Genomic DNA, 25475 nt, shown 5'->3' with positions numbered 1-25475 from the left:
TCAGACCTTGTGTCTCTGCCTGTGTTGCTCCCCTGTGTTACCTACAGTGTCCTTCCAATGTCCCCAGGCCTGGAAGAACTTTGGGATGGAGAGCTGAACCAAAGCAGTGTCCGTGGTGGGGGGAACACAAAGAGCAGCTCCACGTCCTTGCCTGGGCCTCGCTCACCTTGCTGTGTGCATAGACCACAGAGCCCAGGAGCTTCCAGGTGCCGCCGCGCCGGTCCATGCGGATCATGCGCAGGATCTGCAGGAACCTCAAACTCCTGAGTGCAGAGGTGGCAAAGACATTCCCCTGGGACCCCGCTGCCAGCACGGCGATGGACGCGATCAGCACCATGATGTCTGTGGGAACACGGGGCAGGGAAAGGTGAGGAAGAGCTGCCAGACCGGAAAACAGGCAATCCCTCGATGAAGGGAAGAATGATGAGGAGGACTCCATGATATCAGAAGGCTAATTAATTACTTTATTACACTATATTATTCTGTATTATATTACACTATATCTAAACTGAAACTACACAAACACTCAACTGAACAAAATCTCATGACTGTCTCCTGACCAACAGTCTGGACACACGCTTGGCCCTGACAGGCCAAGGAAACAAAACACCATCACTTTGGGTAAACAATCTCCATATTGCATTCTGCTTTGGCAAAACACAGGAGCAGCAAATGAGATAAGAATTGTTTTGATCATTCTCTTCTCTGCTTCTCTCAGGTTCAGAGAATGTGAATCCCACACTGCCAGATCAACACCAAAGGGAATGGCGTTGCCACTGCCTCGGGCTGTGTGTGACAGGGGTCTCCTACACTTGTGTCCCCTGCTGGAAGGACACAGCACGAATGTGAAATTGGATGAAAGCAGCCACTGCACACCTTGTAGGAATATCCTGGTTTCCTTCTCCATGGTCATCATTCCCATAAAAAATGGGTCAAATGATACAAATGGATTTTGATCTGATTCAGTGTTAATGTTGGATTAAATCCTTGCCAAAGGCCCCTTCTTTTATCAGCCATAGCTGCCTGTTACACAGAGCAGAGAATTCCCCCATCTAAACTGGGAATGAAAATCCATACATCCTCCACAGTAGTCCTAAGGTGCTTAAGGACAAAGAAAGTCCAACAAATTGGCCAAGAAAAAAAAGTCTTGCTCAATACATATCAAAGATCCCATAAACTTCCCTCTTCTCTGATTTGCTACACAAATTTTATAGGAGTGTTGTTCTTTGGAATAAACTGAAATCCTGCATATGACCATTGCCAGCTCCCAAAGGCAGCCTCCATAGCGAAGGGCACGGCCACTCTGTCCATTTCTAATCCCAGAAAATATCACTGCTGTGCCCAGATGGCCTCTCTCACAGGAGACTCACTGAATGCTTTACAAACAATAATTAATTAAGCCTCACAACTCCCTTGTGAGGCAGCTCATCAGCACCAGGGAAGACAAAGTGAGACACGGAGTCTCAATGACTTGGGAACAATTTGGTATGGAGGTTGGACGCAGGATTGCAGGATTCCAGTTCCTCTGCTCAGCTTCTCCTGGCTAAACCCTGCTTCTGTGGCTGTGGACAGCTGTCAGTGACACCTGAGGTACGCAGGGCACTGGGATGTCTCCCAGGCCAGCAGAAAACAGGGAGAGCCCTGTGACAAATAACAAAAAGCACGGCCATGGATTAGGACTTCTGCCTTTGGGTTTTTTTCCTTTCTCAAGGTGAGCATGAAGCAGCTCAAGTTTAACCCCCAAAACACATGAAAGACTCTGGAGCACCATGCAAGCCAGGGCTTGGAATGGCCATCCTGGATTGGGGAATCTCATGCAAGGACTCAGCTCTTACCAATGACACAGAAAGGCTTGCGGGCAAATTTCAACCGTCCCCTCCAGCCCCGGTAGCGGCAGCAGCAGCCGGCAGCCCAGATCCGCACAAAGTATTCCACCCCAAACACCACGATGGTGACAATTTCCTGCCAGGAGAAGGAGGACAGAGCCATTAGTGGGGGAAAAAGGATGGTGGAGAGCATGCTCCAGAGTCCAGGACAAACCCACGACCTCAGAAAAATGCACCTCAGAAAATACAGCACTGAGCGGTCTGCGCCACTCGAGAGAGAGCCCAGGCTGGAGAGATCATCAGATCTCTGCTTCTGTGTCTTCCCTCCCCCTCCCCAGCGTGGTGAGAGGTGCTGCACGTTGTAGTCATGAACTGGAGTTTTACACCTCCTCATATTGTGCTTGTTCTCCCATCACAGGACTGATGAACACCTCACTGTCTCCCTACCACCAGTCTCCAGGGCTCAACTCAGTAAATGCGGAGGGAAGAGCAGAGATAGGAATCACTGAAAAGGAATAATCCTAGAGGATGACAAAAGGGGATTTCAGCTTTTTCCCTAGAAAACTGGCTGGTTGCCTGTGTGTGCTGGGAGATCTGGGGCAGGCATGGTGTAGACCCTCCATCCCTTGATGCTACATGAGCTCTTTTCATCTCTTTCCATCTCCACCTGAATATCCTGTTCATGCTCCCTTCCCTCTGAGATCTTGTCTCACCTTTCTCATGTGTCAAACCCAGTGAAGCCCTAATTAGTCTGGAGCACCTATTGATTTGATGTAGGGCAGGAATGGGGAAGAGGAAAACAGACAAAAGGAGAGGAGACAGGTGAATCCAGCAACCCCGGAGTTTTAAAAATTTTTTTCCCATTTCTGACCCACAGGCCTGATTGGTCCTCTTCTCACAAGGGACAGCTTAAATTCTTGCTTCAGACACCCCCTGTCTCAGGGGTTTATGTGGTTTTGACCTTGTTTTAATTCCTCACTGTCAGCCCCCACTTACCAGGATGTAAAGGGCCCCTTCTGAGCTGTTCTGGTACTCGTCAATGGTGGAAAAGACAGACAGCACCAGGCAGGAGAACACTAGTAGAAAACTAAAGGACACAGAAAGGGAGAGAGAGAGAGAGAGAGAGAGAGAGAGAGAGAGAGAGAAAGTCAGTCTTAATGGCAGTAAATTTTCGTACTCATCCAATGAACTCAGAGAACAATTTTGGATATATTTCTGAGCATTTACAGCACAGCTGCTACACCACCATGTAAAAAGGGTAAGTCAAGTGCCCAGTTTTGCTAACTGGAAGGGTTATGTGTGGATAGACCCACTGGACTATGCCCAGTTTGGCCAGTGCCAGCCCAGTTCCTCTTCCAGCTGGCAGCTCTGATCACTTCTGACATTTTTTTTCCCCAAGGAAGTGCCAGCTCTTTCAGCAACACACATCCCAAAGCACCCAAATGAGCAGGGACATTTCTAACTGGGATAAGAGGGGAGCAGACTGGCTGAGGAGCAGGAGCATGGCCTGAGAGCATGGGCTCTACTTATGCATTTACATCCACAAAAACACACACAGAAATGTGCTGCAATTCTTGACAGAGCAGGACATTTTTGGGTGGATTTAATGTTCCTTTCTCAGGCAGGTACTCCATATTAACTCGCCGCTGCCTGGAAAGACTGGTGGCTTTTTGGGTTTGCTGAAGCATCACTGGGAGGTGGGTGGTTGTTAGTCTGCTCTTCTGTGGCCAGACATGGGACAGGAGAGGGGCTTGATCCAGCCCAAGGGAAAGTGATTTTGGAGTTGTTGGCACTGGGGAGGGAGCTGGGCTGGTCTCTGTCCCACCTCTTCAGGGACAAAAGCAGCCTCATCCTGCCATAAGCTGTGGAGATACAACCTTGATATCAGCTCTCTCAGTGTCTAATTTACCACAAAATCAGGGAGATGCTCAAACGCCAGCACTGACATCTCCATGCACGGGCAGCCTCCCAGGAGCAGCCTGGGCAGTGCCACCCCAGCCTGTCACTCACTGCCTGCCCCCATCAAGGCTGCCCAGTGCTGGATGTTCTGATGCAAATCAAAGGGCACAGAATGAGTGACAGGAGCTCGGCTCTCTTCTGACACTCAGCGCCTGAATCTGCAGCTGCTGAGGTGTCCTGGCATCTGCTCAAGTATGGAGGCTGCCACCCCTGCCCACTGCTTGCTCCAACAAAAGCAGGGAAATTAATTTACTCAGGATCGATTTACTAATACAATAAAGTAGGCCAGTGCAAGGAGAAACTAAAAGCTGCATTCTTTAAGAGCATTAAATAATTCATCTGTCTGACTTTGTCTCACATTCCTACAAACTGCATTGTGAATATTTATAAGGTTTGGTTCTGCTGGTGGGGGCTGCTGCTTTTTGGTGAATAAAGAAAAGGGAGTTTCACACCACCAGGTCGTGCTTGTGGCTTTGCAGTGACCATTAATGTCACAGTAACAAGTAAAAATAGGGAGATTTGCAGTATTTATTTTAACCACAGGATGAAACATGGTGGTGAGGAAGAGACTGCTGGAGGTGAGGGACCTTCAGAGCCATCTTAGCCAAGGCTGAGCTTTGTAAGCCACAAGACGAATCCAGCATCAAGCAGATAATTGCCTGATTTCTCCTGCAAATTTCTCCTTCTCACACCAGATTTGGTGTGCAGACACTTGAAACAACCTCAGGAGAGTAAGAAAACCTCACTTGCCATCCCACTCACAGGGTCACTCAATGTCTTGTAGGTCCCACTTCAATATCTTTTCTCCCCAAGCTGGTCTTTTAAAACCCTTGCTTTAAACAATCCCTCCACAACCTGCCCTGCAGTCAGATGGGCTCCATCCATCCATCCATCCATCCATCCATCCATCCATCCATCCATCCATCCACCCTCCAGGTTGCTGGCCATGCCCTGGGAGCTGGAGGAGGGGCCCCACTGCTGCCCACACCGTGACAGGGGGAGCAGAATCCCACACTCAGAAGGGAAGTGGCTGCAACTAGGTTGCTGCACTCCTGGAATGGCCCAGATTTTGCTGCAAACTTCTATGCTGAAGTGAGAAACAAATGAATAATCAATGAGAGAAGAGGGGGAAAAACAAACAAACAAACAAACAAAACTATAATGAAAAGGGATCCAGGGAAAATGGAATTCTACATTTTCTGATTAAAGAAGTAGAATGTGAGCTGTATTTATTTTTGTGACCAAATATCACTGTAAAGTGCCTGAGGAAGGGCTGAAAGCAAAATGCCAATATCAGAGCAGGCTGGCACACTGTGTTTGCTCAGTTGATCACCTTGGATGGATCCAGAATGAAGCCGGTATCAATTCATGAGTCCTGGCAGGGACACATACCACAAAATAAAAATAAAATAAAAATAAAAATTAAAAAAAAAAAAACAAAAAAGAGGATTCCTGTATGTTAAGCTGACATATATTGATGGAAGAGGGAGAAAAAAAGGAATAGAAATTGCTTTATCACTTCAAATCCCGAGGATGGATTGTGCAAGCTGTGGTAATGGGGAGAGCTGGGGCAGCCCCAGGTGCAACTGGAGCAGTTGGACACCTGGGTGCTGCTTCTCCCCCTTCCAGCACATCCCTGCAGCCTCCTCCCCAGCCTCTCCGTGCTCCTCAGCTCCCCAGGGCCAGTTCAGAGCTGCTGCAATTTCCACTCCGGGCTCCCCAGGGCTTCCATTGCCAGGGAGACCTGATGCAGTCGGGCTGGCAGGGCCAGCATTAATTACAGCTCTGCCGAGCACAGGAGGCAGCAGGGAATGCACCAGCTCCTCCAGCAGAGCATGGGAGAGCCATGGCCAAATCCCACAGGGACAAAACCTGCCCTGGCTCAGTCCCAGCAGGTAAGGGATCTCCCTGTCCCAGGCAGCAGGTAGTGAGCAGTCCTGCCAGCAAGGGATGCAGCTCTGGATCAGCAAAGGGTGAGCTGCACACACATCCCAAAATAGCTCCACGGTGATGCAGCTCCTCTGCCTGACTGTGTGGCCCACCAGCCTCTGGGGGACTGCAAAAGGAGAGAGAATGGCACCTTTCTGCAAGGAAACTGCTTTTGGGGGGTTGAGGTCTGTCTGGCTCCTGGGAGGCTTTGAGGGATCTGCAGAGGAGTGGAGGAGGGAAGCTGAGAGGTACGTGCACATCAGGGCATCTATCCTCTGAGCTGTCACAGAGGGAGGGCAGTGGGGAACAGGAACCTGGACTCTGCTTTAATTCCACCTAATCTACCCAGACAGATCAGGAAAGGGCTTCAGATAATAATGGATAGCTAAGGAAAGGGAAATAAGCCAATAAATAGTGTAGCAGTTGTAGTGAATCTAATTTTTAAAGTTACATTTCTAATGAAAGTAAATTAGGACTGCAGCCTGACTCTGGGAAATGTTAGTTTGCAATAAGGAACATTAATTAGGTCCCATCTAATGATTTCTACATTAAAGATGCCAATTCTGCTTGGAACATTGGAGAAGACAGTATCCTCCTCCTGAGCATACAGGTCCTGCCCGATGCATGGCTGGAGTCAGCACCCAGCATCCCCAAAACTCGGGGCAGGTTCAGGGTGGTTTGGGACCACTGTCACCTCTCCAGAGTGACAGGAAGGAGAAATCTGTCTCCAGCCTGTTGGAGAAGGACACCTCGTTGCATTTCCTCACCCACCTCTCATTCCTGCAGGCCCCCAGCACCTTCTGCTGCTCTGACATCCCCACACCTGTTGCTGAGACCTTTAAGCTCAGCCAAGACTCAGCTGTGCAAATCTGACTGCTGCTAATACCAGTAAATCCAAAGACCTCCAAAGTCTGACTTTACATCCAAAGGTTATGTTGACTTAAAACACCCGTGCAAGCTTCTTATTACAATTTTTAAATCCCAGCACAAAATCTGCATATCCACATTTTATATCCACTGTGCTTCAGGTTAGCAACGGAAAAAGGAATGACTGAACTCCCCCTTGGAAATAAAAACACTTAAAATGCATGAAACACGAAAGATTGTCCTTCTCTCTTTTTTTGTTTTTCATTCCTCAGTGAAAGCACATGATGGAATCATCATAAAGCTTCTCAGGTTAATCATCTAATTTGCCTTCCAAAAGAAACCCCCTTGGAATCTACATGCCCATTTACATAAGAATTTTAAAAGGCCTCTAAATTTATTCCTGAAATACTCATATTCAAACAACATTCACTGACATTCAGAAATGTTGGGGTTCCTCTGGTGGAGCACCACTAATCAGCAACTGGGTTTCTGGATGTGATGGAGATGGATACAACACAAGGAGGTGACAGAAGCCTGCAATAAGCCACAGTGCTTGTTGCCCACTTTGATGGCTTTCCCTGGAATTGGGAAAATTAATGATTTGTTTAATTTAGAAGGGGCAAAGCTGGAAAGGAAGGAGTATTTCACTACAGGCATTCAAGAGCTGCACAATGAAAAACAACTTAAAACATTTAAAACACTTGAAAATTACTTTGGGGATGTAAACAAGGCATTGATAATTGTGCTAAAATAAAACTGATGTGCTTGTGAGCAATCCTTGTAAATCCATTTGCTGTGGGCTCTGTAAAACACTGCAGTTCAAGTACCTAAAACTTTATGTAATTCAAAGGCCAGGAAAATACAGAAATGACAATAAGTGAAGGTGAAAGAGCATCCACAGCAAAGAGGAACAGAGGTTGGCAAATGCCTTTTAGTGCTCAGAGAGCCTCAAAATCAGAATGGGAGTATTTGCAGCTCAATTTAAACCTCCATTGAGTCAGAAGCAAAATGCTGAGAAAGCCTTGACTTTTCCAGGGATAAAAACTTTGTTGTATGGCACCTACCCTTAGCCAGGAGCATCCATCATCTTTATTCATGTAAGCAATCCTGCTGTGACTTGCAACCTGGCTGCTCATTTCCAAGGCTGAATAGAAGCCTGAATACCTCACTCCGGGTTCCCACATCTCTTGGTCTCAGCCAAAATCATCTCCCAAGGCAAATTCTGTCACTAGAAGAGCCGGAAATAGAAGTGGAGACTCCTGCCTTTTGGTGCTGTGCCTTAATAAATGCTCTCCTTCCCAAAAATAACTCCTGATGGCACCTCAATCCCCTCAGGTCTGGCCATGCCCAGCCCCATCCTCTGTCCTGGGATTTTGCTCCTTGGATGAGCCTGGGGGATCCCTGAACATCCATGTGGGTAGGAAAGATTGCAGTGAGCACAGTGGCTGGCTCCAAGGCAGGGACTGTCATGGTTTATAAACTTTGTAATAAATCATTATCAAAGGCCTGTCTGGGACAACATTTACAGCTCCTGTGCATTCTCAGTGCACTCAGGTGATGCCTGAGCAGCCCTGATAAGAACCTCCTTGCTCGTACAAAGCCATAAAGAGCACTGAGGACTGTGGGGTGAACTGTGGAATGGTCTGGGTTGAAAAGGACCTTAAAGATCACCTAATCCCAAGCCCCTGCCTTGGGGCTGACACCTTCCACTGGAGCAGGTGGTCTAAAAGGAGCACTGGAGCATCTCCAGAGGACCAAAGCAGCATTCCAGGGAAGGCTGTGGTGTGCCCAGCGAGGCTTTAGGAGGTGTGCGGGGAGGTGAGAATTCATCAGGCTACAGAGAAACAGCTCTCAGAGATCCATGTTAAAGGGCTGGCCCTGGGATGGGAAGGAAAATTATAGAATTATTTAGGTTTAAAAAACCCTCCAAAATCTTTGAGGCCAACCCTTCCCCAGCGCTGCCAAGGCCACCACTAAACCATGTCCCCAAGTGCCACGTCTACACATCAGGGAAATCCTCCTGTAAGAGCACAGCAAAGTGGCACAACCAAGTCACAAGAAAACCTCTTGCCATATCTTTCTTCTATTTAGGAAGCACATTTCTCAGAAATAAAAGCAGGATTTAGGAAATTTTTCCTTCGGTATCCACCACTTCTGAAATCAGTTTCCACTCCAAAAGCTCCTCCAGCCTTTTGCCCTTGCTTGTAACAGGAGTGCCAGACTCCTGACCCAAACCCATGGACTGCAGGAATTTCAGCTGAAATTGGGTTTCCATGAAATAATTTGTCCCAAGTCCAGCAAAGGATTGTGTATCCTCACACTTAGGAGCAAGAGTGAGCTTAAGAGCTTTTCTGGATTGAAGCCTCAAAGAACAAAAGCTGTCTGGAAATGCCAGGGAATGGAGATCAAGATCTGAGCCCTTACAGTGGGAAAAGGAGTTAAATGTAAGGAATTGCTTGGGTTTTTTACAGGCTGGCTCTAATCATTTAACTTAGGCTGAATAAAAGCCTTATTAATAATAATGACTGCATGCGAAGTTCTAGCTCCAATGTTCTGCTTTGTCCTCACCCAGAATGAATCACTTGGAAATGCTTGTCTGCATATTCTCCTCGCCCTGCACACGCAGCCTCAGAGGAGCCAGATGTCTGGAGGAAAACCCAAAGTATTAATCAAGCCTGTGCACCTGCCAGAAGAGTCTGTTCCTGCTGGGATCCAGCTCTGCTGGGCTGAGGCTTTCTTTCAAAAAATTTGGTGGGGAGAAATATATTCATGCAGCTGCAGAAATGGTTCATGGGAGAGGATCCTAAAGCCCACGGTACAATTACAGTGCATTGGGAGGTAAATTAAGAGTATAAAATATTGGACATTTAAGTAATTCTTAAAATGTCTGTGCAGGCATTTATTCAGATCATGTTCATTGATTTTAATGTGAGGGAAAGTTGCTGTCTCATGCAATACCCACATTATTCAGATTGAAATCTGAGCACTGTCTCTCTTTCATCCCACAGGGTATTCCCCCAAAAGTGCCTCTGCTTCCTCCCCACCCTGGAGAAATCATTGCTAGTGAGCACAGGAATACAAACCTTCCTGATCCAACCTTTATCCCCATTTGAAGATCAAGTTATTTCTGTTTCTTAAGCCTTGCTTTTCCACAACACCTCAAGAAAAATAAATTTCAGAAGCCAAGGAAATGCTGCATGGTTGGAGCATGCAGGAATTAAGTTTTTTCTTGCTGAGGTCAAACTCCTCTGACTGACCTGGACAGATCACTCGACCTGAGGTGAGCTCTGGAACTGGGTTAAAAGAAAGCTGTCCCTATAAAATGTAATGCTGCATCTCATCTAAACATTCCTCGAGGGAATGTGATATACAAAAATAGGCTCTGGTCTAATTGCAGATAGGAAGATTGTCTCCAATCGGGCTGGTTCCTGCAGCAGACAGGAATAGTAGCTGCTTTTTCAAAGGTCTGTCCCAGAAGCAGCGATTCAGCTGGAGCCCGAGGTTTCCTGCCCACAAAGGATGAGTTCCAGCCCCCTGAGCTTCTGCAGGTTCCCTTCCCCATCTCTGACTTTGCACTAGTTCTGCAGCACCACGAATTCCAGCACCTCAGAACCAAAACTCCCCGCTGAGAGCATCCTTAGGGAGCTGCTGCCACAGGGGCTCAGCAGCTCTCAGCAGCCACCTGAACTGTCCCAGACTCACAGAAGGCAACAAAATGGCTCAAAACCCTTGTGCTGCCTTTAAAAACCTCGGTTTCCCCATGGGTGAGACCCTTGGCTTGTGCTCCTGTAAAAGCAGGACCCCAGAACTGCTGCTCTTGGGCTCCCTCCCAGCTGAGAGTGAAGGAGAATGGCTGAGATACTGCCAATTTTAAAGGCACTCAAATGCCCCAGTCACTTCCCAGGGTCCATCCCCAGCTTCATTCCTTGATAATTAGAAGACAAGGATGTGGTTTCTGAGAACCAGAGGCTAATGGAAAACACAAACGTGTAAAATGCGAGGATTACCAAACCCCTGCTAATTTCATTTGTTCATTTGTTTGTTTAATTAGCAGAGTCTTGGGGAAAATAAGGAAGTATTTGCAAACTGCCCATATAAAATCTAAGAGTCGGTAATTTCAACATCTGTTTAATTCTGCCTCTCTTGTCCCAGGTAGTGAGCAGGAGCTCACAGCCAAGGTGCAAAAGAATTGCCTTACAGCTTTTAGATTTCAGTCCCCAAAAGACTGTGACCTCCAAACTGGGTAAAAAAAAATGTAACCTGAGGAATAACAGGAATGCCAAAATAATCAGGATTGATGTTCCCTCTCAGCCACTCCAGCTCAAATCAGGAATAATCCCCTGAAAGCCAAGGGCGCTGCACTGCCACAGGAGAGGCTCCAGCTCAGCTGGGTCCAAACCCTGCAGTGCCTGAGAGACACCTGAGTTTGGCAAAGAGAATGCAGGACTAGGTCCAACAAACTGAAATAAAGGGCCAGTGGTGGTTTTGGAGCTCTGCATCCCTTCCCCACATTGGTAGGATATCATGGTCCTCCACAGCAGGGGGGCAGAACACAGCCCTGGTGTTTCCATGCCTGTGAAGCTGCTCCTGTCAGCATGGGGACATTTTTTCCAGGAGCAGCATCTGGGCTGTGCAGACAGGCAGCCCAGAGGAGCTGCCCAGGGTGAAGGGACACAAAACAAACTTGCATCTTTGGAGAGCTCAGCATTTAGAAGACAGAGCCCTTTAGCCCTAAAAAATTGCTGAACCAGCCCAGTTATGCCACAGGGAGAGGAGAGCATCACACCAGCTGCCAGTCAATCTCTGCTCAACTTCACCACTAACAGAACTATTTTGAGTCTCCCAAAACTGCAACTCTGAATTCAAAAGTCCTTTTCCACCTTTTCCTCTCCATCAGCAAAGTTTCCCTGAGCAGCAGGCAGATTTGTTCTCCCCAGGAGCGATGGGGACATCATCATCCTGCCACCACCCACATGGGCACCTCCTTGGCTCAGGGCAGAGCTGACACCTGCACAGACAGTGCCAGCTCTGCCAGGGCACAGCCTCTCTTTGCACCTGATACAGGAATCCCCAGCACCAAAGGACAATTCATCACTTCTGTCACCTCTCACTTCTTCCCTGGTTTAACCCAGATTCTGCAGGTGGATGGCCAGGTGTGGATGGGAGCAGGAGAGCACAGCTCACACATCAAGAACCTTTTGCAGAGAGAGAGGCTGCCCAGAGAGCTGAACCCTGCAGAAAGTGGAAGGAAGCCATGGCCTTGCCACAGGAAATCAAGGCAATCTCAGTTAATGAGGGAGCCTTGTTTGAGCTGGGCAGCTTTGGGGGTCTGCTGCAAGCAGGGTTGGGTTGGAGAGCCAGTTCAGGGCTTTTGTGCTCCCCTGGATACTTGCAAAAAAGGTGACAAACCCAAAACTCCCCCAAAACCTCCATCAGTGGAAGAGGGGAGGAATGATGCATGTCCCCCCCAGCTGTCCCTGCAATGCAGCAGGTCACAGGTCAGCACAATCTCTTCAGTTAAGGCTCCATTACCCAGCCAGCTCCCAGATCCCACGCCTGTCCCTCACTGCTGCTCATTGCTATGAACCAGCCAGCCATGGGCAGATGGGAATCAGGCTCAGACAGCACCAACCAGGTGGGGTCCAAACCTCTGCGGGTCCCCTGACAAGGGATGAGCCTCACACAATCACCTGTCTGGCTGCCTCCCCGTCACTACCTAAAATTTGGACCTGTTGGCTGATTTTCATCAAGTTTGCCACAGTGATGGCAGCAGTGAGGATAAGAACCTCTTCCCCCACTTTTGCCCTTCAAAGGAGGCTGCAACATGAGCTCCATGGGGCTGGTACACACCAGGCAGCCTGGGAAAGCCACGAGCTCCCAGAAAGCAGCTCCCCCATGTTCCCCCGCACAGCAAATGACAGGTTTGTTCCCTCTACTTATTTCCCTGTGCCAGTAAACACAACAATAAATAGCAAGCTGCAGGAGGCAGATGATTGTGTGGTGAAAGGTGGAAAACATCTAAAAATGATTTAAAGCAGGGAGGAGAATAGGAAGAGAGGTCTGTGGATTATAATCTCTGAGGAGGAGGAGCTGCTTGGCTGGGGAAAAGCAGCAGAAGCAAGGAAGGTTTTCCTTCCCACCCTCCAGATCCTTGCTCTGGGTGATGCTCAGGTCTTCTGTGCAGGTCCCTCTTTGCAAAGGTCCCCAGACTCAGCCCTGGCACCCCAGCAGCGCCAGCCCTGGGACAGGAGCAGGGGCAGCACTGCAGGGGCTGGACCCTTTAAAAACCCCTAAGGACCAGGGACACATGGCATGGACACAGTAAAGCTGAAGAGAGATTATCTAGCTGCCATTTCAACACGCTGGTAAATCAAAGTCGATGGAAGCCATATGCTCTGCTGGGAAGCATCCATCTCGTTGCCAGGGAAACATCCTTCCCATTTAAAATGGCAGGCAAAGGCTTGCAAAAACCTGCTTTTAACCCCCTTTTCTCAGGCGTGATCCAAGTCCCCCAGCAGCTCCCCCAGCCCTGCGGCATCGCTGTGCTGCTGCCTGGGAGAGCTGCTGCAGCTTAGCCCGGGAGCAGGAGAAGGAGATGGTGCTTCTCCCCTGGGCTCCAGAGGAAATCAGAGCCAGCCTGGCAGCAGAGAGATCCCACATCAAATTCCCAGCTTACTCCCAAGGCAGCTTCTACAGCTCATTCTCTGGAAAAACAGGGAATCACCCGTCTGGGTCACATCCAGCAGCTCCACACGGGGATGCTGCAGGTGCCTGGTGCAGGCACACACAGATGTGCCCAGCTGTGGGGCAAGATCCTGCTGCAGCAAGGGAATGACCAACAGCAGGACCACAGCTGGGTTCGTGCTGCTCAAACCATCTCCTGCAGAGCTGCAGGTACCACCCATTCCTTCCAGGCAGTGAGCACGGGTCTGACCTTGGGAATTACAGCAATCTGCAGCCAGGACTGCAGGCTCCAGGAGCCACAGGAAGCCAGCACTGAGCTCAGCAGCTGGCTGGGTCTGCAGCTGGCCCTGGGTCTCCTGCTCTGCATCTGCACCTTATCCTTGCTCCCTCTAAGCCAGAGGTACAGCCCTGGGTCTAACACGGCCAGGCTGGTTTGCCAGGGCCACTGTCAGCTGCAGGAGGAGGTGATGGGGATGTGGGAACAGCACTTCCAGAGCACCATTTATAACCTGGCACTGTGGAAGCCACAGTATTTGGAGTCACAGCATCCTCAGCCTGCTGCTAAACCAAAGCAGCAGCAGCTCCACGCTGGTTGTGTAACCCTCACAGGACTTTCCCCATAATTAGAGGGCCTTTCCCTGCAGTCCCATGGGGGCCATATGCTGCACTTGTGAAAGGATGCTCAGAGCTCAGCTTCCTCTCCAGCACATATTTTCAGTCTTCCCTAGAAACAGCTAAGAGCAAGAGGAAGCAGGAAGGAGGGGGAAAAAAAAAGTTTAATTAATCTTCATTTAATTTCTGCCGTCTTTTAGCAAATGGAAAATAAGTGAGCAAGCCCATCAGGCCTGAGCCTGATGCTGCTGCCCTGGGCTCATCCAGATGGGATGTACATCCCACCAGGTCACTGCAGCCAGCAGGGAATGCCACCACAGGGTCAGGCTTGACTCCAGCCACTCTTCCCAACACATCCCACGGGGATGTGGCTGCAGGGTAGATGGGCTTCCCCAGAAACAGATGGGGAGGCAATTCATTACCTTCATTAATTTCTCCGTGATTTTCACCTCCAAAGGGGGGAAGAGCAAGGCCAGAGAGGACTGAGCTCCTCTTGCAGGTTCAGCCTGTTTATCTACAGCAGGCTGGGGTTTGGGCAGGTGCTCTCTGCCAAACACACACCCACAAAAGGCTGTCTGCAAAGAGGGGAACTAAAAATGGCAAGTTTGATGAAGGTGCTCCACAAGTGCCCAAGTTCTTGCATATGAATGAGCCAAGTCCAGGTGAGATCAAGCCCTGAACTATTAGTAGGTCTCCTAGGTGTGGCTGTTCCAAATCTTGGGTGGACACCCGTGGTTGGGATATGCCCCACATACTCATAGATGTTTACATCCCCACCACCTAGTAAAAACAGTGGAGAAAGACAACTTTAGAGGCCTATTTATTTGTTTTATACAGACACTTCCATTACCTTTTCCTATACTTACAACCCCAATTTAAAACCAAGTTTAATGCCTGCATGGTGTTATCTAAACTGACAGAGGACAGGATTAGGTTAGATATTAGGAAGAAATACTTCTCTGTGAGGGTGCTGAGACCCTGGCACAGGTTGTCCAGAGAAGCTGTGGCTGTCCCATTCTGGAAGTGTCCAAGGCCAGACTGGATAGGGCTTGGAGCAGCCTGGGATAGTGGGGAAGGCGTCCCTGCCCATGGCAGAGAGTTGGGACAAGATAAGCTTCAAGATCCCTTCTAATGCAATTCTATGATTCTATTCATTCCATTAATCTGCTGATCCTCACACCAAGCTTCAGCAGCTCTCTCTGTGTCATTTAATATGACTTTAGGTGCTCCCACCACCCACAACTGCATTGGCAGGGGGAGGGTGCAGCCTCTGAGTCTGGAGGGGCTGCTCAGAGAAAGTTTCCAATTACATCTGTTTTCTGTTGCAGAAAAGAAAAACATCATCAGCTACAAAAGGTCAGTGCAGAAATTCTTTCTATCCCTCATTAGCTGGCACGATAAGTAAGAAGCTGCTAATTAAGAATAGCATTAAAAACATCAAGATGTTAAAAGAAGAAAATGTGGAGAAGAAAAATTCAATGCAAAATTCTGGTAAAGTACAGACAAAGAGCTCAGGAAATTCTCCTTCTCTCCAAGACTTTTTCCCTTCCTTACAGGAATAGCCATAACTAAGAAAAAGACCATGCCAGAGATGTGCATCCCCTACCCACAAGAACCAAACCAGAGATCACATTAACCAAGTTTCTTTAGTGCTGATACGGATTAAATGCTCCATTCCCTCAGGCTGTGGAGACACAGCCCTCATGAAGTGCCAGCAATTGAGTTCAAGACATAATGACATGAGGACTTGTCCCTCTGGCTCAGGGTGATGCTTAATTGGGTGTGAAGTCAGTTTTGGAAGAACACTGCCATTAGCAGGCTGGCTGCTGTGCAGGTCCCAGAGAGGTGCTACTCCTTCCCCTCCAAATTCATTGCAGGGCAGCTTTCTGCAGGCATGGGGTGTGTCTGGAAAGGCCCATCCTGGGGAAAAGGACACAGCAAAATTCCTGCACTGGCAGTGTCTCAGAGGAGCCCACCCATGTTTGCCCATGGCACCTCCAGTCCCTGCTGAGATACCAGTGGAGACTTACAACCACTCAACACCTCATCTCCTCTAAATAACAAAACCCCACTAATCCAAACCCCAGCAGGCTCAGCAGAGAAACCTCTGGGGGGGAAAAAAAGGGTACAAATCCCACCCCCCCCCCCTCAGCCATGAGCCACTGGAGAGCAAGAGCTGCTCCTGGACAAGGACATGCAGCACACTCGGGTCCCCAGGAGCTGTCCCTGCAGCACCACACCCCGAGATGGACAAACATCCCACGCAAGCTCCTACCCATGCTCCAAACAGCCATGCTCCTGCGGCCAGGAGAGATGGGATCAGCAGCACGGATCTTCCAAAGGATGGAGCCAGTTTGAGGGTTGGTTTTGTTGCTCATTCAAGCCTGGAGTCTTTATATAGTGTCAGGGCAGGATCCAAAAGCGGAAGAGAGACACCCACTCCCAGGGAGTGTAACACACACACTGAAATAAATAGCTCCCTGCCTAAGGGGATGACTCAGGAATCTCACCAGTCCTTAAAGCACAAATCATTGCTAATAAACCCCAGAAAGCTTGGAGGAAGCCTAGCAATGGTCACAGCAGCCTAAGCTCTTCCTGCAGTCTGCCTGCCTCAAGAGCACTGAGTAGTCCTTGTTATTGGGGAGAGGTTTTGTTTTTCACTGCCCCTCCTGGAAGCACCCAGGTTTAACCACCATATGGCTTGAAGTGGCAGGAGGAAACAGACCCTCAGTCCCTGTTTGTCCAGCTATAATATACAGATATTTATATTTACCTATTTTGCTCTCCTCTTGAGTGAAAGATGGAGTGCTCTTACATCCCTTATTACATTCTTCAGATCAGGTAACGAACCTCCCAGCAAGCATAAACCAAATTAATGGCCACTTTGAGACTCTGAGTTGAGCACAAGCCCATAAACATGCAGGGGAACGTCTCCCAGAGCTGTCATTTCCCTGCCACATATAACACCCCAACAGGAGAAAGTCAATAAGACCCATTCACAGCCCTCTCCATGCTGCATCTGTAATGAACAGTGAGATCACAGCAAACTGTCCCTCTGTGGGTGTTCCACGTCACTGGGAGATGCCACCTTCATCCTCCCAGCCCAACGTCAGCCCTGCTGAGGTTCTCAGGCTGGCCAAAGCCAGCCCCACCTTCCTCAGCAAACCCAAGGAACACAGACAAACCAAGCCACCAATCCAAAAGCAAATCAGGTGACAGGAAATGCTGCTAAAAAGAAAAGGGGAGCAAAGATAACACTCACCAGCAGTGCCCAACAACTGTTTTATCCTTTTCTGTGTCTTGGATGCTCAGTACACCAATTCTTCCAGCAGGGACTGGCTCTTTTTGACTCGATGGGCATAACAGAAGCTTGTAGACTTCTACTCCCCTTAGGGGTGCTTGCACACTGCTGTAATCCTAACAGCACAATATTTTCCCCTTTCTATTCACTTTAACTATTCTTTGACTGATTTTTTTTTCATTTGCACCCCATATTAGTTTTTTCCACTGCACCAAATCTGCAAGAAACAGACACAGCAGGTGCCCAGACACAACCTACTGCCCTCACCCAGGAGACACACGAGGTGTCCACAAGCCACCCTTGAGCCAGGACCTCTGATAGCTTATTGTTTTCCTGGGCATCATGATAACTTCATGGAGAGTGACAGGCTCGCTGTGGAAGCTGCGTTAGCAGCGCCTGCCCTGCTGTGCTCATCCCTTGCAGTGCGTGACAGCAGCTCTGCTGCCACCCCAGCCCTAATTTGCTCCCACACTGTCACCTCCCCAGGGCTGGCAGAGCTCTAAACGAGAGAGCAGAACTGCCAGGCAGATCAGGGTTTGTTTACAAATGAGGAATTTGTGAATGCTTGGGAAAGACCCTCCGGAAGGCAAAATCTGTCCTGAAGAGACCAAGCACCAGCCACGACGGGCTGCTGGGAAGTTCAGATAGAGAGCAGTTGCCTCCTAACTCAGTGATTCCCTCTGCCTTTGCCTGTCCCCTTGTTTCTTTCCCCTGTCCCAGCCTCCAGGGGTGGCAGTAAGAAAAGGAGGATCTCTGAATGAAGATGGCAACTGGGCACTTCACTCTGAAACACAACTGGAGCTGCTTAGGAGCTACAAGCAGTGCCAACAAGGCTTGCCGGCTTCTGATTTTTCCCAGTCTTGCTTGCAGATCACAGGGGTTGATCAGGGTTTGCTACAAAGATTCCTTTCTCAAAACCACTTCTCAAAGGTGGATCTCAGATCCAGGTCGTCCCGTTTCAATGTGGATCAGCCTCATCTCTCCCCTTCACCTTACCTGCTGGGGTGTCCACAGTGCAGTCCTGCCTTTGAACACCCCAGCTCCCACAGGCTGTAGCAGGCGGTGGGAGATGCCTCCTCTCACTCCTGTTTTTCAGCTTAAAATCATGCCAGGCTCTCTCTTCTCCCCTCCTTGCCTGCACTGGTCCCACCCAGCTCTCACTAAGGTCTGCAAGGGAAGTTAGGCTCTCCCTGCCATCAACAGAGGGAAACGGGCACCTCCAGAAGGCAAACCTGCCCATCCAACCCTGCACTGAGGCTGCTGTGGGATTTCCACGAGGAATCCAGCACGTATCTGAGCATCCCCGAATTCACAGTGAAAGCTCACTGCACCTTAAACATCTGGACATTATAGATCCCAAGACAAATCAAGTGACTCCTCAGTCACAAGGGCTTGCACCCAGCAACCCCAGTGGCTCTGATGTAGCTCTAGATCACCTCCCTACAGCAGCAAGAGCGAGAGGTGAGAAGATTCCAGAGGTCTCCTCGCTTCCTCTCTTGGAAAAGGCAGCTCTTTGACATCCAATCCACTCAAAAAAATCACCTTATGGATGCTTACCAACACCAAAACTTTTCCACACATCTAAAAAGCACATTAAAAGGCTGGAGTGATGCCAAAGCGAGACCAGAGAGTTCTGCAGGAGCTCTCTGCTTTCCCTCATTGATTGGCAGCTGTACAGCCAAGAAGCCCTGAGGCTGTAGCAAAGCAGCTCTTGCCATCCCAGCCAGTGCCTTGTGTGAGATACTCCCCATCCAACACCACAAGTAATTATTTCAGTGCCTCACCATAAATGCACAGGGGGCCCCCCAGACACCTCTGCTGCCAGTGTCACAGGAGGCTGCAGCTTTCCCAGGAAAAGGCCACGAGAGCCACGTGGGGAGCCGAGGTCACCACAGCTTCAGGGAGCTGAGCAAGCTCACACAACGTGCTCATCACACACGTTGCTCTCAGTGGAAAACAAATTTTGCATTGAAATATCTACTCTTGCAGTCCTGATGGAATCATCTTTCATCACAGGTGGCTGTCAGAACAGCCCAAATCTTTTTCTCCTGTAACCTAATTAGGAGCCATTTAAGGGTATGGTGGTGAAGGACCCTGCACCCACTGTCCTTCTGCACTACCTGGTTTTGCCATCACGTGTTCACTAGTCAAGTACATCTACATACACTCTAAATGCATTCTAAATACATTCATGAAACTCAGTCCAGGCCACCACAACAATCTGGTTTTGCAATGTGGTTCCTTTTGGACCATCAGGGGTGAAAAATCATTGCATTATTCTAAAGAAATGTGTGTCTCAGTGCTGGAGACTCCTCTCTTTGATGTGCAGGGACATCACAGCAGCAGGACAGGCCATTAATCCTCTGTAGCAACCACTCCCCACCTTTCTCAGCTCTACCATATCTGTTCCACAGGAGATTACATGGCAGGAAAAGGGACTGGCACAGCTCCCTGTCACCACAATTTAAAGAACAATCTGTTCCTCAGGAACTAAGAAACCAGTGAGCATTTGGGCTACCTTAAAAAGGGTTATGCAGGGCTAAGTGTTTGCTACTTAACTCCCAGAAGCTGAACACTAAATTTACATGCTTTTTATCCTTGTGAGCACCACTGATGCCTGGCAAACCCTGTGCTCTGCTCACCCTGGGCACAGTGTTTCACCCTGTCACCCCTTCCTTGTGCTGCAATGCAAACAAAAAAATCAAGAAACTTGATTTTTGTAACTATATCTCTTTGAGCTATGCCCATCTTCCCTTTAGTACAGAAATTGGGGCTTGGATTTTGGATTATTCCTTCTTTAATACATCGAACCATAGCAAGACTCATCTGAGGTGTGCTGCAGCACAAAAAGGAGGTCACCCAGGGGATCAGCTTGTTTTTCATTTCCTTAATGTCAGTGTGGGGTGAATATGATGGCTGGAACGTGACACATTAAAGCAACTGAAATCAGGTTGCTCCCACCAAGCTCTGACTAAGCAGCTGGAGAGGAGCTCGTGAGGCATCCCAGCAGGAAGGTCCCCTGGTCCCTGGGGTGGACACGACCCCACAGCTCAGGGCAGACGCACTGGAGGCAGAGCCCAGCAGGTTTATTAAGCCCAGCACCTGTGGGAGATCCCTACTGGCCCCTTCATCCCACTCAGTCTGGAGGTGGGAAGGGGAATCCAGGAGAGGTCCCTGCACCTCACTGGTGGATGGGCTGGGTTGGGTGGCATTGTACCTGCCACAACAACCCTGTCTGAGGGCGAGGGCTTGCCATGAACTCCTCAGGGTTTGGGGATGGACAATTGAGACTGTCAGACCACATTCACCCCAAATTCTGGGGTAAGAGATTATCTGGGAATGGATCCATATGAAATAACCATCAGTTCCGAGGAGTGAAAGGAGTCACAAAAGAGGCCACTTCTGCAAAGAGAAACCCTGGAACTCCAGGGAAGCACCTCATCCACTCTCTGCTCCCCCTGTGCCAGCCATGGCCATGCCAGGATGCAGGCAGAGCAGGCAGAGCACTGGAGAGAGAGGTGGCTTGCCTGGGTGAAAAAGGAAGAACAAATGGGATAGGGATGGCACAAGGAAATTTGTATGGAATTAGACAGGGAGGAAATGTTCCTCATTATAATTTAAGTCCATGCACTTACTTAATTAACTAAATGTATGGCGCACAGTATGCAGATGAAAAATACACCCAAACTATTTTTAACACACTTAAAGAGAGGCATTAGGGTTGTAAATTCTAAGCAGGAAATGCAAGAATTATGTTGGTTCCTGAGCACACAGCTTTAAAAGTGCCTGAATTCAGGCTGTTTTCTTGCCACTGCTCCAAATGCAGCCCTTTCTTCAGCTCAGGGCCCAAAGCTGAGCAGCTCACCCAGGAATCAGCAAATGTGTCTCCAGACACCTCGGGCCATGGGGGTGCCCAGTGTGAGCACCTTGCCTGGGCTGGCACTGAACAGTGATCCCTCCTGAAATAAGATGGCAGGCAGGGACAAAAAATCACTTTCAAGTAGGACAGGTTACAGAAACCAAGCCAAAAGGACTAGAAGGAAAAAAACCCAAACATTCAGGGTAATAAAATGGAAAACTTTTAGGAGCCAAATGCCCACCTGCGCAGAGAAATAAATTGAGGTTTAAGTCCTGCTGCACCCCTCAAAAAGCCTGACCTGTTATTTAGACACAGCTCAACTTTTCAAGTTTCAGCTGAGCCTGGAACAGAATGAAGCCATGTGCTGCAATCTAAAGGATCTGACAAAAAAAAAAAAAAAAAAAAAAAAAAAAAAAAAAAAAAAGGTGGGGGGGAAATAGAAAAGAAAGATATTGAGAGAAATATTGGGAGAAGGTGAGAAATAAAGGAGGCTCAGACTTCTGTGAGCCAGAGAGCACCTCTAGCTACACTCAAAAATGGGGCCCATCAGGCTCAGCTGTCCATGGGGTTCTGGAAAATGTATCTTAAATATCTTATATATCATACACAGAGCTCCCAAGAGCAGGTCACCCAGTTGTGTCAGTGTAGGAAGAGCTATTAAGTACAAAAATGAATCATAACACAGAAATATAAAACCCTGCTTTTGCTCACAGAGGTAACGGCTCTGCTTTTAGAGAGGCAACATCTGAGATGAGACCAGGGCTGGGGGAGTGAGAGATTCCCTGGTTTGAATTTCCCTGATTTCTTATGCATGAAATGGTGCGAAAGGGAATGATCGACAGCAGGAAGAGGTGGGGAATGAAATCAGATGGATTGGATCTAGGATGCAGCACTGGAAATTAATGCAACCTGCACAGGCTTCTCAAGGCAGAGCATCACAACCAGCCTGGGCCTCGGCAGGCAGGAATTTAGCAGAGGTACTTACCCAGAGGCACCTCTCATATTTATTAAAACATCTCCATGCTGGGAGAGTCCCAATAGTTTTTGTCTTGGCTTTGGGAGCTGCCTGAGCAGCCCCGGAGCAGCTCATTGCCTGCAAAGGCAGCTGGGTCTGCAAGCATCTCTGAGATAAAACCCAGCCTTGCAGCATCACAAACTCACTCACACTGGAAATAAATCTTCATGCAAGAAAGTCCCTGTGAGCAGCAGGAGCAGGGAAATAGGAGTGCTGGCAGTAGAGAGGGCTGACTGAAGCCAGGACAGTGGCAGGACAGGGCACCCTCATCCACAGCCTTCTTCAGGACTCCCATTCCTGCAGGATGAGGGCTAAAGGTGCTTCTGTGCTCCAGGCTTTGGCAGAAAAGGAGGTTTGGGGCACGAGGAGACAGAGGGACCACAACAGCACAGGTCAGGCACTGCACTGGCCTTTGGGACATGGGAATGGCTGCAGCTCTTCCATACAAACTTTGTGACCTTGAGGCAGGCTTGTCAATCTCCCACACCTTTGAATAAGCTTTTTATCTGTCCTGTCTGTCTGCATTACTGACTTCCAGTTACAAAACCCATTCCAACACTCCCAGAGCTGGCACAGGCCATGCCAGGCTCACCCGGGCAGCAAGGGGGGATAACTGAGGCATGAGCTTATCCTGGCAGCTTTGTGTGAAGGTCCCCATATCCTTCAGCTCTTCCAAAGCTGTAACAGCAAACTGCCAAGGCTAAACCTATCCTGGGTATAGTACAGAAAACTGGAGTCCATAGAACTTCCCAATACACTGTAAAAAAAGGATGATATCACCAACTCTTCACAGATATTGGTGCAATTACCTCTTCAGCCCTGAATTCAGCTTCCATTTCCCAGCAGGTGCATGAGGGGTGGGGGCAGAGGCTGGCTTTACAGGCTCCCTGTGGTGCCACAGCGGATCCAAGTGGAGTCACAAGCCCAGAACAAACGCAGCTGCTTGGGCTGGGGGGATGCAGCTACATGGTGAGAGCCAAAGGGCACTGGGAGCAGCCTGGCACTGGGAACAGTTTGGGGTGACCCTGCTCCTGCCCTGGGAGCACTCCAGACTGCCCAAGCAAATGCAGAGAGCCAGACAGGTCAGAAGTTAAGACAGAGCAGCTGAAGAAGCCAAAGGTGTTTGTAAAGCCCTCACAGCCAGAGCTACCCCTGCTGTTTGTCAGTTGGCGTTCAGCCCCTTCCATCTCCGTCACTGTCACCCCAGTGTCCCCAGCTGGGGTCTCACCTGCATTTAACAGCACCTGGCACACAACACCCCCACCCACAGTGCGCACACACAATAACCCAGCTCCCAGCAGGAACACTTGGCCCCTCCACACTGTTCTGGAAGATTTTGCGACACAAACCACCCACAACGCCAGAGGATGGACGGGACCATGAAAGGTGCTCAGGACGCCCATTGCTGGACTTCACACTCCTCCTCGTAGCTGCAGCTGAGCTCCACAGATGCTCTCTCTTCTCCTCTCCCATTTCCCAGGGGAGATGAGCTTCCCCAAGGACCCCAACTCACTGCAGTGCTCAGCAAACCTCCCCCTTCCACCCAGCAAGGATCTCCCCTCTCCCACTGGTCCCACCAACACCTCCAAGGAAGGCCTCAATGTACAAAATGGCTGAGGAGCAGAAAGCACATCCCAACTCCTTATCTTACAGCAGCATAACAGCAAAAGGATGGAGGGGGGGAAACAGAAAAGGCCCCAAAAATCCTTTTGCGGTGGCTGACAGAGGCCCTGGCCATGAGGAAAAGCACAAAAACAAAACAAAAAAATCACTGGCACCAAGGATAGGAGCAGCTCAGCCCGAGCCCAGGCCTGCGGAAGAGCCCGGTGGGACTGTGGAAAGTCCCAGAGGGAAGGGAGTTGCAGTAACACCGAGATTTATCTTGACCCTCCCTGTGCAAGCCGGGGAACAACGGGAAGTCATCTGCACTCCTATGCAGCAATGCTTCCGAGATTCAGGGAATCCTTCTGCCAAACGCGGGTCAGCCGGGCCATTCCTGCCCCAAACCCGGGTACCCGGGGGAGACGAGCACCCAGGGATGCTCCTTTGTTTACCGCTCGGCTGCACAGGCAGGGAGCCCCAGACACTGATTAGCATTTCTTTCTAGACACATCTCCCATTCAGACGCTTCCCACCGGGAACAAGAAATACCTCCAGAACCCTGAGCAGAGCCCCAGCACCAACCCCGGCCCCGAACCGACTGCAGCCACCCAGCAGGCAAAGATGGGGCCGGGGAGGAAAGGATGCTGGGGGGTGGGGGGGAGGAGAGACGGTGCCTGAGCAGAGCTTTTTGTTCCTCTGCTCGCAGCATTGCTATGGTGATTTCAAGCAAGACGGAGGAACAGTCGCTACCCATCACTCCCGCTGCACCGACCGCATGAGCAGCCCCTTCCCCCGCAAGAAGGAGCGGGCAGGGGGAGACAGGGGCTCGGTGCAGCGCACCTCTCCCGGGAGCCACCCTCCAGCTCTGCAGGGGCAGCTTCATCCCCCCCGCCCCCTTCCCCGGGTGGCCATCACCGCCCCGTCCCCGGGCACCGCCTGGGCTGGGGCGAGGGATGCGGGATGCGGGATCAGCGGCGGCCCGGCCGGGCGGCCCGACTGATCTCGGGGAGGATGGGGGGAGCGGCTCAGCCTCCGCCCCCCGCAGCATCCCCCGGGGCTCCCCAGCCAGCCCTGGCACCCGGCATCCCTTCCCCGCACCCGCTCTGCAGCTGGAGCATCCCTGGTCTCCGGCGCACTCGGGGTCTCAGGGGATGGAGGAGGGCACCCCGACCCGGGGGGGTCTCTGCCATCAGCTTTGCCCCCCACCCTGTTACTCACACGTATGCGTGGTAAATGAAAGCCCATCCCCGCGGTCTCTCCAGCACATTGTAGAGGAAATTCTGCAGCTTGCGGTAAAAAGCATTCCTTTTGGGGGGCTTTCCGCTGCCCGAGACCCCGGAGCGGGGCTTGCTGAGGATGCTGCCCCGCTTGGAGCTCTCGGACCCGGCGATGAGCAGCGCTCCGTCCCGGCTGGAGTCCGGGGCGCCCGGGTCCAGCCCCACGAAGCCCACCTTGAGCTTCTTCTCCGCGGCGGGCCCCGGGTAGACGCCTCCGTTGCGGGATTTCTGCACCATGGTGGCGGCGGGGGGCGGCGGGGCCGGGGGCGGCGGGGGGCTCCGGCGGGGGCTCCGCCCGCGCTCCCCGCCGCTGCTCCGCGCCCGGCGCAGCCGAAGCCGCAGGAGCCGCTGCAATCGGCTCCGCCAGCGCCGCCCCGCCGCCGCCCGCCCCCTTAACCCTTGGCATCCCCCGCCGGCAGCAGCTTCCAGCGCTCCCCCCACTCCTAAAAAAATCCCGGCTTGCCGTTCCTCACCCCCTCAAAATTTAAAAGAAAAAAATCGACTCCGACCGCGCCCCCCCCCAAGAAAAGCAGTGTCTGGCTTT

The 25475-nt window shown here is 50.3% G+C and overlaps 1 protein-coding gene across 18 annotated transcripts in view; it reads right to left on the bottom strand.

The window, feature by feature from the left end:
• Window positions 1–25249, bottom strand: part of KCNQ2 (potassium voltage-gated channel subfamily Q member 2) — a 73545-nt gene extending 48296 nt beyond the window's left edge. For all 18 annotated transcript variants that reach the window (XR_005259511.1, XR_005259512.1, XM_038158886.1 and 15 more), the window contains exons 1-4: window positions 24873–25249; window positions 2823–2913; window positions 1836–1962; window positions 167–342 (exon numbers count right to left, since the gene is read on the bottom strand). Coding sequence is in view for 16 of the 18 variants with exons in the window: in XM_038158886.1 (XP_038014814.1) it covers window positions 167–342; window positions 1836–1962; window positions 2823–2913; window positions 24873–25168 (690 nt within the window). In the remaining 2 variants the exon portion in view is untranslated. The remainder of the gene's footprint in view (window positions 1–166; window positions 343–1835; window positions 1963–2822; window positions 2914–24872) is intronic.
• Window positions 25250–25475: the final 226 nt, after the last annotated feature.

Source organism: Motacilla alba, chromosome 20 (genome assembly GCF_015832195.1).
Source record: "Motacilla alba alba isolate MOTALB_02 chromosome 20, Motacilla_alba_V1.0_pri, whole genome shotgun sequence".
NCBI lineage: Eukaryota > Metazoa > Chordata > Aves > Passeriformes > Motacillidae > Motacilla > Motacilla alba.
Note: the sequence above shows the minus strand (reverse complement) of the source record. Positions and strands in the feature narration are given on the sequence as shown.